General features: G+C 38.5%; 2 protein-coding genes across 3 annotated transcripts in view; both read left to right on the forward strand.

The window, feature by feature from the left end:
• Positions 1-1,545, forward strand: part of mau2 (MAU2 sister chromatid cohesion factor) — a 26,291-nt gene extending 24,746 nt beyond the window's left edge. The window contains exon 18 of the mRNA XM_088425135.1: positions 108-1,545. Coding sequence (XP_088281261.1) covers positions 108-182 — 75 coding nt within the window. The 3' untranslated portion in view covers positions 183-1,545. The remainder of the gene's footprint in view (positions 1-107) is intronic.
• Positions 1,546-3,247: 1,702 nt separating this feature from the next.
• Positions 3,248-12,478, forward strand: part of gatad2ab (GATA zinc finger domain containing 2Ab) — a 38,046-nt gene continuing 28,815 nt past the window's right edge. For both annotated transcript variants that reach the window (XM_088425133.1, XM_088425134.1), the window contains exon 1: positions 3,248-3,456. The gene's annotated coding sequence lies outside the window, so the exon portion shown is untranslated. The remainder of the gene's footprint in view (positions 3,457-12,478) is intronic.

Raw genomic sequence — 12,478 nt, forward strand, 5'->3', positions numbered from 1 at the left:
TTATTTCTTATTGGAATTTAAAAAAATAATAGAACAACTTGGAAGTCAACCACCATCATGTTCAAAACATGTATGAACTTATCTTTGATTGTTTATGTACTTTCTAGTGGACTGACGGCCCTCCTCCTGTCCAGATCCAAGCCCAGAACGGTCCCACCACCAGCCTCGCAAGCCTGCTATGAGGGAGTCGCAAGTCTGCAAAGAGGGAGACTGCATGCATGCGTTTGTGCTTGTGTTTGCGCGAGACTGTGCTTATGTACAGCTGGTACATTATCACAGAAAATGTACTTTATAAATTTGATATCTACATGAATTTTTGTCCAGATCAAAGTGACTTTTTTTCCATTTCCTGATTCACTGCTATCAGTTTAATTTGATCTTAAACAATTGCCACATCTGTTGTTGTATGGTTCGACAAGTCATAAAATTCAAATCAGTTTTGTATCAAGCAGGGGTGAGAAATTTATGGTCTCACAATTCTTAAAAAAAAAAAAATGGCAGAACCATTTTCTTAAAAGCTTTCAAAATATTTTACCCACATATCACTGACACTGGGCAGAATCCTTATGCCTCACAAAAACAGCACTTCAGGAAACCCCCAAAATTGCATTTTTGTCTTACCATTAACATTGTATTGTCAAAGAGATCAAGACATTTTCAACAGTTTAGATTGGCCAATAATTTACTGTATAAAAACATCAGCGATCAGTCTGACGCCAACGATATGCTTTTAATATACAGTACCTTTATAAATATTTGTTAAGAGAGCCCTCTACATTTTCCAGGTTTTGTTTTCATTTGAAAAAGTGTGTGTGTGTGCGTGTGTGTGTGTGTGTGTGCGTGTGTGAGAGAGAGAGAGTGTGTGTGTTTGTGTGTGAAGGGGGGGGGGGGGGTAGATAGCCAGAAGAATAGTAAAGATGTTGAAAAAAATAATTTATTCATATTTTTGTATCTGTTAAATATTCAGCTTCATGCTTTCATTTTGTTGTTGTGTGGACACTGCGCATTTGTTTTCATCTGCATGGAAGTTACTGATGTTGGATTCCTTGTACATGAGTTTCTGCCTCGGGTTTGCAAGTAAGATATACTTGGTAGATATTTTTTGCACACAATCCATAATAATATATATGGATCTGACTTCAATTCTTTTTTTTATATTAACACCTCCCAAATATTGATTTTTACAAATCATGTTCTGTTTTTTATTTTTTTTAAGTTAAATGTTGTCTTTAGAGCATACATTTTCTTTACTTCGTTTTTGTTATCCACAATTTCTCCCCATTAATTCTACGCAGTTGGGTTCTTTGCAGTCCACACATGAATTCACCACTCATCGAACCTTTTATTGTACAGTGACATTTTATAAAGTCAGCATAAGTTAAAGTGTCATGTATTTTTAGCCTCAACAATGTAGATTTCAACGCTTAGTATTTAAGACACTGTTAACACAGTTTAAGCTCGAGTACTAGTTACACTCTATCATTGAATCTGTTTTTAATACCCATGATGTTTTCAATAATTTTTCAATAAACAAGAAATAATAGACTTTGTCAATGCTCATTCAGTTGTATCAAACCAGTACAGCGGCTCAAAAGCAGGTACAAAAAAAAAAAAATCTGCACTCTTGATCCCTTTTTTTTATCGTTTTTGTACATTGTTATTGCTCACGAAGCTTTCATTACAAAACATTATTGAGACAACCAAACAAAAATGCATTTACGGGCAGGGGAAACAGCCCTATCTGACCATATGCGAAAAATTGCCCAATGAACCTCTCAGTGAGTTGTGCTGCTAACTGAAACCAAGATATTTGTGAACACTGTTGTGGAAGAATTTTGGACCGCTCGTCAATGCAGAATTGTTTGAACTGCCATATTGAAGGGATTTATAGCATGGACTGGCCATTTAAGGTCACACCACAGTCACACGGTCAATTGGACTTTAAATCCTGACTTTAACTTGGCCACTCCAGAAATCTTGATTTTGTCCTTTTTGAACCATTATGAGGTGGACTGGTTTACAAATTTTAGATTATTGTCCTGCTTAATGATCCGAAAGCTCTTAAGTTTGAAGACGCAAACTGATGGCCACTGTTCTACTTGAGGATCTAACCTCAAAATCACTGAAAATTAGCCTGGTCCTGAGGAAGGAGTCCCAGACCATCACACTATCGGCACTATGCTTCACCATCTGGTATCATGTTCTTTTTATCAAGTGATGTCATTTTTACAGCAGATGTAATGCACTGCACACCTTCAGAAAGTTAAAGTTTTGACTCCTCGATCCACAGAATGTCTCCGAAAGACTCGAGGATGATCAGGATGTTTTTTGGCAAATGTGAGATGAGCCTTTGTTTTATTTCGTGACACCAGTGGATTTTGCCTGGGAACCCTCACATGGATGTCGTTTTTGGCCATAGTGGAGTAGTGAATACTGACCTCAGCTGCAGCCTGCAAGGCCTGCAGTTCTATGGATGTTTTTCAAGGGATCTTTGAAGACCTCCTCAAAGAGTCCTCTTTACCCTCTTGAAGTAATTTTTGGTTGACCACTTTTGCAAGCTTTGTCACCGTTTCCATTTTTCACCTTTGTAAAAGAAAAGTAATTTTGAAAATGCATTTGTACATAACTTTGGGTTTTCTCTTATTAAAATTGGTTAGTTGAATGGAAAGCTTTGTGAGTGATAAATATGCAGAAGACGCATAAATCAGGAAGGGGGCAAATAATTTCTCACAGCACTGTATGCTGACTTGTATATGTCACCACCAGTCAGTAAATTTTAGTCTCATTTGGAAGAGGCCTGATTCCAAATCTGAAGAAATCCATTGCCATGTTTTATTATTTTATTATTCCTCACGACAAAACAGAACAAAACCAAACCAAAACATTTTAGCAAAGGTTACGTACGTTTGCATAATTTGCTTCTGCGTGTCATAAAATGATAGAGCAGATCGGACCTGGTTGCGGAGCCTTAAGTTTGGCACATGTGTTCTAAAAGTAATTCAGAAAGTAATTCACCGTTTTGAAAATTGACATTTAAATATGGCTGTTTGATCAAGTGTGAAATTTAAGCATATGAAACTAAGGCGGCAAGAAAACCATTAATGAAACTGTAACAAAATTACCCTTCTATTGGCATCTATTTTTATTCTCACACGAGGTCACGAGATCGCTCTAGTGTCCTTTTCCAACTCTTAACAGCAGTGAAGTCGGAAAGGGAAAGAACATTTCCGATGTGTCAGTGAACGCGGCATGACGACGCCGGTGGTGGCACACTTTAGCAACCGGAGTGGCAGCGGACAGAGAAAAGGGGTTCCCTTGATTTTTTTTGTTTTGTTTTGTTTTTTTTGTTGGTGCCATTTTATTTTTTATTATTATTTTCATCCCTGACGTCAGCAAAATACAAGTTCCAAACACTTGGGAACCACGGGGGAACTCGGAACTCATCCGCTCGAATCCGTAAGTCCTTGCGTGCCTCCACCGTAACAACTTCAACCACGTTTTTATTGACAAATCACGTCGCGGCGACACAGGGGAACTTTCTCTGGCGATGCTAGCCTTGAGCTAGCTTAGCATCACCGGGCAAGGTAACAGTTTGAGCACTCGCACCTCAACGCGGCCACGGTGTGCTAAACTCTCGGAATATTAACACCAACTTCACCGGCGAAACTTCATTTTGGATGCTCCAATAGTAAGTCATGACGTATATTTTCTCCGCGAGTGGGCTGCAACGCAGTCTAAAGTCCGAGAAATGCACGAATTTGTGTGTTTAATCCACGGACCACTCGTCCATGTGAAGAATTAAATTAGCGGCTGTGTGTCTGGGCAGGCAAGTGTCCAGAGAGTTAGCAAGAGCTCATTAGCAGGCTAACGTAGCTTGTTAGCTCAACGAGATCAGGTCACTCTTCATTGTCTGGCGTGTGCATCGCTATTTGGACACGTACTCCGAGCCAAATATCACACGTATTTATTTCTTCTCATTACATGAATACACTCGGGACAGCACGCTGCTTAGGGAGCGTTTTTTTCCCTTATTTTAAAAAGGATATTGATGAAGACTAGTGTTCGTTAGCTCGCTTTTTAGTTAGCCATGGTGTTACAAGCCGGACAGATGGGCAGGTTGTTGTTAATAAGCCGTGAGATGGCTTCTTCTTTTATAAAGTTTCCAACACCTAAGTTTATTTCAACACCGGCCTCAGTCTCTTCATATTACAATCGGGAGTTTAAAAGACTTCTGTTTTTGTACCCTTTACTTTCTGAAGTGTTGTTACTACGCTCCGGTAAAACATTGAACGCAAAAGTCTGTCATATTAGCTGAAGCGTGAAAAGCTTTTTATGGAGGCGTAATGGTGGACGCTTGTGCCTCTGTCGGTGTGTGCGTGTCCTCTCCTTTTTTCCCACACGACGGATTAACTGCCCACGTAATCAAATCGTTGTCAGCACCACACTTTGTTTCTTCTGTGTTAGACTATTGTTTTGAATGCTATCGCATTGACGTTCAAATTGACATTTTATGCTCTGGCTTCAAGACAGATCGAAATATGCAACCCATGTAAGCCAAATATGGACACGTATTTACATATGAAGACGACTGATTGTGTTTGGTTAAAGGTACCTAATTCCGTGCAACGCGATACCGACAGTGAACCGGGTCTTCTGTTTACAACGGAGTCCCGTACCTACAGTGGCGACGTACCACGTTGGCCATAAATGGAAACCCGTCGAATTCTATTACTATTATCCTACGCACGTAGCAAAGTCATAATTACGGGTACCATGAATGTAAAAACAGACTTTTCGGCAATACAACAAACGTAAACTTCGTACTCTGTGGTAAGGAACATTGTATCTACTGTTTACGTTCACCCCTTTGGACAATTTAGAGTCCTCGATTTAAAAAAAAAAAAAAAAAAGAAAAAAAAAACCTGGCGCGTTTTTAGAACGTTTGCGTAAAATGGTGTTTGATAAAACGTTTTAATGGTGAATGTTTGGCGAAGGTCTGGGGTGTGTTTGCAACATTCAACGAACCCCTGGTCAAAGTAACAACGTGTAAAATTCTATCTGAAAAGAATTGCAAGTCTTTGCGATTACATTTGTCATTGTTGCGATGACAATATTCTTGTGATACAATGTGCATTTTTACAACCCTATTACAAACTGTCACCCCGTAAAACCTCTACTGTACTGGGAATGTGCTGTTGTAGAGAAGCATTTTAATATTGGTAATTGTCATACAAGTAGAAGCATAAGTTAAGCATCTTGGTAAAATTGAATAAAAAGTATCTTAGTCTGGATTACAGTGTAGGTTCAAGCCTTCAATTTAATTTAATCTCTCTAGGTTTCCTACGTCAAAGATGTGCTGTGTATGGCCTGAAAAAAAGTTTCCTATTGCCCCCAGCGTGATATTTATATATTATTAGAACCAGCTCACAGTCCTACTTCGGCTTGCAGCTCGCTTATATTTTATACACATTAATTTTACATTTCCCACAATGCAACGGTGGCATGCCTGAGTAATCGACATCTTACTTTAATTTTCGTCAGACATCATTAGCTAGCATAATAGCAATAAACTTTCTGATACCGCACCCAAAAAAATGGCAAAATGGAAGGTGGACAAGGTGGGACTTGGATTACATATTCATGGCGCTTGCTGGAAAAAGTCATGTGTTTTCTATGTGGATAAAGTGTGGCGATAATGAATCAGTATAATCAGAGATTGCTTCATAAAACAAGGTCTTAAATATATGCAGTTTCTATTCAGAAAAGCCAAATTACACCGGGCCATTTTATCAAAAACGTTACGATTGTTTTGATGCAACTGGCCCAGACAAAAGGCAACTAAACGTGAACCTGAGCAAAAACACCATTGCTGAGCTTGTCCATCAATTTAAAGGGACACTGTGTAATATTTAGACCGTTTTTCATCACGGACAGCAGGAGGTGCTGCAGGTGCTGCATTTACCATTGTCCTTAGCTGTAACAAACATGGCAGCCTCCGTAGAAGTGCCACCCGCCCATGTAATATAATTTAATGAGAACGAAACCTACGATTTAAAAGATACTGTTAAGAACACATTTATTTGCAAGTTTTTAACATTTATAATCATTGAATTTATTCCTTTTTAGTAAAAAAACGTGTAAATATTGCACGGTGTCCCTTTAAAGAGCCTCTTTAAAGCTCGTGATAGAAGGAAAAAATGTCATCGTGTATTCCCAGGCTGATGATGACACCACTTTTGACATTGCCCAGTTATTAATTTTTATCCGCTGAGTGGACTCCAGCCTTAGCGAGAGTTTTTAATGTTATGTCCTATACATGGGACAACTACAGGACATGATCAGGGGGTCTACAGGGGGGAACCAAAGCACTGGATGGTGTATGGTAGGCCAAAGGTGATTTTGCCAGGTAGGTTATATAGAAAGTGGTTGAGTACCTCCGTGAAAACTTTCTGATGTTAAAGTCCCCCGAGATACACCATCATTACTTCCAATTTATTTTTCGATTATCTTTTAAAAATATTTAAGTTGAGTGAGTAATAGAAAATTTCTGATATTTATTTATTTGAAGAAATATATCACCTCCATTTGCTTCAGAAATTATACTGTGCCTTGAATAATATTGCCTCATTCATTTACTGTACATGCTGTCTGGATTTTTATGTAAAGGGTTTGTCTTTTGTGCCTTTTGAAAAGTAAAAAATACAGTCAGTGCCATAAAAAACATTGCTTTATTCATCAAATCCAATCATACAGTAATATACTGTATTTGTTTGGTTTTCAGTAGGTTCAGTTAGGTTCATGAGACTATTTTTTTTTTTTTTTATGAACATTCAATCAATCAGCACTCAGCTTCTAGTTATTTTTTTCGTTTGGCCCCCCTGTTCATTTGACTTTGACACCCCTGCTTTAGACAATACAACAAATGTTTTAATTTGAAATGGCTGTGCCGACATCCAAATTGTTAACAACCCTGCAGTGACAACACTGAAGAAAAATGTTACCTATGAATAATAGGGACACTGCTTTTTGGAAAACAATTATAAACACTGAGGAACAAATAACACATTTCCATGTTATGAATGACCAACTGTTAGAAATTTTTGATAATGAATATTTATTTGAACTTAAATTTAATAGACTTCTCTCTTGAAACATTAGTGAGATTTGAGGCAACTGTCTCTCCATAAGTTTTTGTTTATAAGACAAAAGTGACATCAAAACCACAATGTACATGAACAATGTTGCTGCATGAAACTGCACATTTTAGTCAACCTTTAAAGCTGTCAGCATTAACGAGACAAGCACGCGCGTGTTGCATGTGCACTACAGTGTCTCATGGGCACCATGCTTAGCAAACCTACGCCGGGCGAGAGAGAGCGAGCAAACACAAATACAATTCACCTTTGCTTTCAGTGCATAATAGTACAGAATCTACTCTATTAAACCTAGACAAATACTGTACAGTGGTATGAAAAAGTTTGGGCACTCCTGATCATTTTGAAGATTTTCCTTCATAAATGGTGGTTCGGATCAGCAATTTCAGTAAAATATATCATATAGCAGATAAACACTGTGATATTTGAGAAGTGAAATGAAGTTCATAGGATTTACAGAAAGTGTGCAGTAAATATTTAAACAAAAATAGGAAGGTGCATAAATTTGGGCACCCCAACATAAACCTTTACATCCAATATACACATCAATATTCAGTAGAACCTCCTTTTGTTGCAATAAAAGCCTCTAGACGCTTCCTATGGCTTCCAATCAGGGTCTGGACTCTGGATTCTGACTGAAGGTATTTTCTTCTTTACAAAACATCTCCAGTTCAGTTAGGTTTAATAGTTTCCGAGCATAGACTGCCTGCTTTAAATCACACTGCAGATTTTCAGTAATATTCAGGTCTGGGGACTGGGACTGAGGTGGTCATTCCAGAACGTTGTACATGTTCCTGTGAATGCCTTAGTAGAATTTGACCAGTGTTAAGTGTCTTTGTGTTGTTGAAGTATCCAGCCCTGGGACAACTTCAAGTTTGTCACTGATTCTTGAATATTGTTTTTCAAGAATCTGCTGATACTGAATCCATCCGACCTTCAACTTGAACAAGATTGCACTGGCCACACAACCCCATAGCACGATGGAACCACCACCGAATTTTACTGTGGGCAGCAAGTGTTTGTCTTGGAATGCTGTCTTCATTTTTCGCCATGCACACAGCCCTTGTTATGTCAAAATAACTCAATTTTAGTTTCATCAGTCCACAGCATCTTATTCCAAAACAAAGCTGACTCGTCCAAATGTGCTTTTGCATACAGATTTCAAGCAACTGTGTTTAGCTCATGTGCGCAGAAAAGGCTTCTGCCACATTACTATTCCATAGCGCATCTCCTCGCCCAAAAACACCTTCTGACGCAAAATCGTGTCGTAGGTCTTTGGAGCTGGTCTATGGGTTGAGTTTGATTGTTCTCACCATCTTTCACCTCTGCTTATCTGAGATTTTTTTTTTTTGGCATGCTGGCTTTAACTCGAACTGTGCCTGTGGGTTTCCATTTCCTCATATGGTTCCTTAGCTTAGTCTGAAACATGAGAAAATTAGCCAAGTGCATCAAAGTGCTTGAAACAAAACAAAACAAACAAAAAAAAAACTTATTTCATTGCAATTATACTTCACAGGACAAAAACAAAGTCTTTTCTCTGTGGTCATCCGCACCCCCTCTGGCACCACTTTGGGCTTCCTCCAGGGGGATCCCGCCCCACTATCTGAGAAGCACTGATATAGGCCATGGGTCAATGAGCTTGCCAAATGTTTTTTTTCCCAACAGTATTAGCGCTAAAGGTATTCATATCAATAAAACAACAAGGGTGCCCTAATTTATGCACCTGCTATCTTTTGTTTAATTATTGCAAACTTTTTGTAAATCCTATGAGCTTCATTTCACTTCTCAAATATCACTGTTTTTATCTGCTACAGTATATGATATATTTGACTGAAATTGATGATCCGAACCACCAATGATTTATAAAGAGAATTCTTGAAAATGCTCAGGGGTGCCCAAACCTTTTCATACCACTGTATATGTCAACAGCAATTAGTTACCCTGGGCTTCTGCATACATAACTTAGGAAGCGACAGCCAGTGATGTCAGTCCATCGCCGTTGTTAAGTTTGCTTACTTAAATTTTATGCCACATTTAGGCTAATTTCATGAACTGTAAAATTTCAGATTAAGTTCTTTTGAATTGTGTGGCATGTTTTGAAGGTGTCAGTTTACCATTATTTTTGGAAAATTGTACTCATTAGTTGAATGTTGCTTTATGAACAACAACAAGCTAACATTCTTTTAACTCACCACAATGTCTTTTGGGGGACTGTGATGTGCCTCTTCAGATTTGTCATGTTTTTCCCTAGCTAGCTTGTGCCCACATTCCTTCCATTCCACTTAATCAAGTTAAATGTCATTGTATTGCAAATACTGTATGTGTTAACAAATATGTGTGGCTGTCTTTGTAGAACCTTTGTGAAGGAGGTGGAAGAACATAGGAACATATGAATTTCATCTAATCTTTGTGAACTAACATGTCCATAGGTTTTAGCCGAATGTTTATCTCGCAAAGTACTGTTTTGTCTCACTGCTATTGTTTATCAACAGGGGTTTCGTTTCACCTAGTCTCGCCGAGGTTTTGTTCATGAAATTAACACTACAGCAAGGTGATGCTTTTTTAGACGAGCTGTGGGATGCTCAGGTATTGTAAGCAGGAACATTGTCAGGGTAAAACAGCCATGAGGCACGCTTCTCCCCTTTTCTTCTGCACTGAATAGAGAAAATTCTGCAGGATATCTTAAGATCATAAGATGTGCTGCTTGATTGACTGACACATAGTGAAGTGTAAAACTTGTAGTTGTTTGGGTTTGAAATACTTATTTTATTATACCAATTCTAGAACCTTTCTGAGACACCCTATAGAGCAGTGGTCCCCAACCCCCGCTCCGCTGACCGGTACCGGTCCGTGGATCAACTGGTATCGGGCCGCGTGGGCTGCACCCGAAATAATGTTTTGGAGATGATTCAGTTTAATGGTACGCGCATACCGAACGCGAACAAGGCGAAAAAGTGGAGCGTTTTGTATTGTAGTCAATGGAGTTTGGGTGACTGGGTGCGAATGCACGTCTGGCGACGCGAATGGAGAGACGCGAATGGCCGCGCTCGGTCATGAGAAGCGAAATTTCGCCTTTCGTGTGAAGTTATTTTTTTCTTGTACTTTTTCCGCGTTTCGCGTCGCCACGGCCAATCAACTTCGGGAACATCACAGAAAACTGAAAACTGATAGTTCTCAGCAATGCTCTTCTTTCCGGATTTACCGTAAAGTGCACAGCAAACTCGCTCCACTTCCTCCCCTCTCCTCGCGCGACAAAAAAGTGGACATTAAGTACAAAATCGACAGAAAGGCCCGCTATTCGACGAATGATTCGGCGTTCGGTGTGCACGTAGCATAACAGTTCATATGTTTGTGAAGTGGATTTTAGAGCAGCCAGCCCCCACCTCCCCCGCCGGTCCGCAATATAAATCTGAGGCGTAGTGAGAAGGATGATGTGGTTTTTAGAGCACCCCCTCGGTCCGCAATATAAATCTGTGACCGGTCCGCGGTGATCAAAAGGTTGGGGACCACTGCCGTAGAGCACCAAACAATAATAGGATGTGATCCCAAACTCATCCAGTGTTGTTTTAGTTTTCTTATTGAACGCTTATTCAATGCTAAACTCTGCAAGCTCTCCCCTGCAATTGGCAGGCAACCAGTTCAGGGTGTCCCCCGTCAACTGCCCGAAGATGACTGGGTTAGGCACCAGCAAGGGAGTGACCCTAGTGAGTATAAGCAGCTATAGAAATTGGATGGGTGGATGGATGTGCAATTCTTCTCTTTTTCACTTAAAAAAAACACACATGAATAGTTATTTCTATGGTGCTGGCTGGAATGAGGTCTCATGAGGTGTACTACTGCTGACATATCTGGCACATAAACGTGTGAATATTTCCCCTTGAATATTGTTGATTTAACTTTCCAAAGTTCAAGGCATTGGCCATTTCACAGTGCTGAAGAAGAACCCTCTCACATGAGAGTGAGTTCCCACCCTCGGCTGGCGGTTTTTCATGGTTAATGGTGAAATAAATGAGCTAACCACGAAACAAATTCATACAGAACAGGAAGCAAATGGTCCATAATCAACACAACACAAAACTTCAGTATGTCCACCAAACAAATGTAAACAAAAGATAAAAAGCAAAACAGTGCATGCAAACTCCAAATTAATTCACAAACACATATTACTCAGATGTAAATGAAAAAAAACATACTGTCTACTGTACTAAATAATATTGCAAACAATTGTGACTGATAATGCTCCCGATATGCTCATGTCTTGTTCGACCTTTTTTTTTCCAAAAAAATTCTTATTTCATAAGTTTATAGTTATCATAAAAAAACATTTGTCCACATGCTATTTTTGTGGAAAAACGCATGCTCCTTACAAATCAAAACACAAAAAAATACAGTCTCCAAAGACGACCCACAAAGTATGATGATTCTTTGCACTTCTATAGATTGAAGCAGAAATACTTTTCAATTAATTGAATTGAATTGTTTTGAATCAAAAAATGATTCTGGATGGAATCGCAGCCCCAAAAGCAGAATGGAATCATGGACGACAAGATTAATTATACATGATTAATCAAGATTAATTCCTCTCTCTCTCTCTCTCTCTCTCTCTCTCTCTCTCTCTCACTCTCTCCCTGTATATATATATATATATATATATATATATATATATATATATATATATATAATTTTTTTTTAGTTATTTTTTTCCCGGACTATAAGCCACAGCAGCAAAATTTGAGCAAAAAAAAAAAAAAAACAAGCAAAAAAACATCTTTTACCACGGATAAACCACACAGGACTATTAAACCGCAGTCATATGGTGGTAATATGAAACTTTTACATTTTCTTTATATATTTTTAGAAAGTGCAACATCAAACTCGAAATCAATACTTCAATAGCATTCTGTCTCCTGTTGTTTAATTGATAGATTATTTTAGTGATCATTGCACACACTGCAAATGAATAATATATACAATCATATATACTTCACACCGTATATCGAATTTACACGTCACAACATTTTATACAAGGTCTTATTCAATTTAGACATTTTTTGAAAGATATTGTTATTAGATTTTAAATATATTTTAAGACTCTTTTTGAGCACATCCATTGATTCACATCTTTTCAGTTCTGTTTCATAGTTGTTCCAGAAACTGACTCCTTGAACACACATTTGCTTGACGGGTGGGAAAAACCTGTCTAAAAATCATGATAAAATGTCGCGGCTTATAATCCAAGAAATACGGTGTATATGTGTATACTCATATCTTTAGTCATCCAAGTGTATAAAGAAGCTAAGCACAAACCATTAACACTTAAAAAC

This window comes from Hippichthys cyanospilos, chromosome 10 (genome assembly GCF_059441005.1).
Source record: "Hippichthys cyanospilos isolate Australia breed blue-spotted pipefish chromosome 10, RoL_Hcya_1.0, whole genome shotgun sequence".
NCBI lineage: Eukaryota > Metazoa > Chordata > Actinopteri > Syngnathiformes > Syngnathidae > Hippichthys > Hippichthys cyanospilos.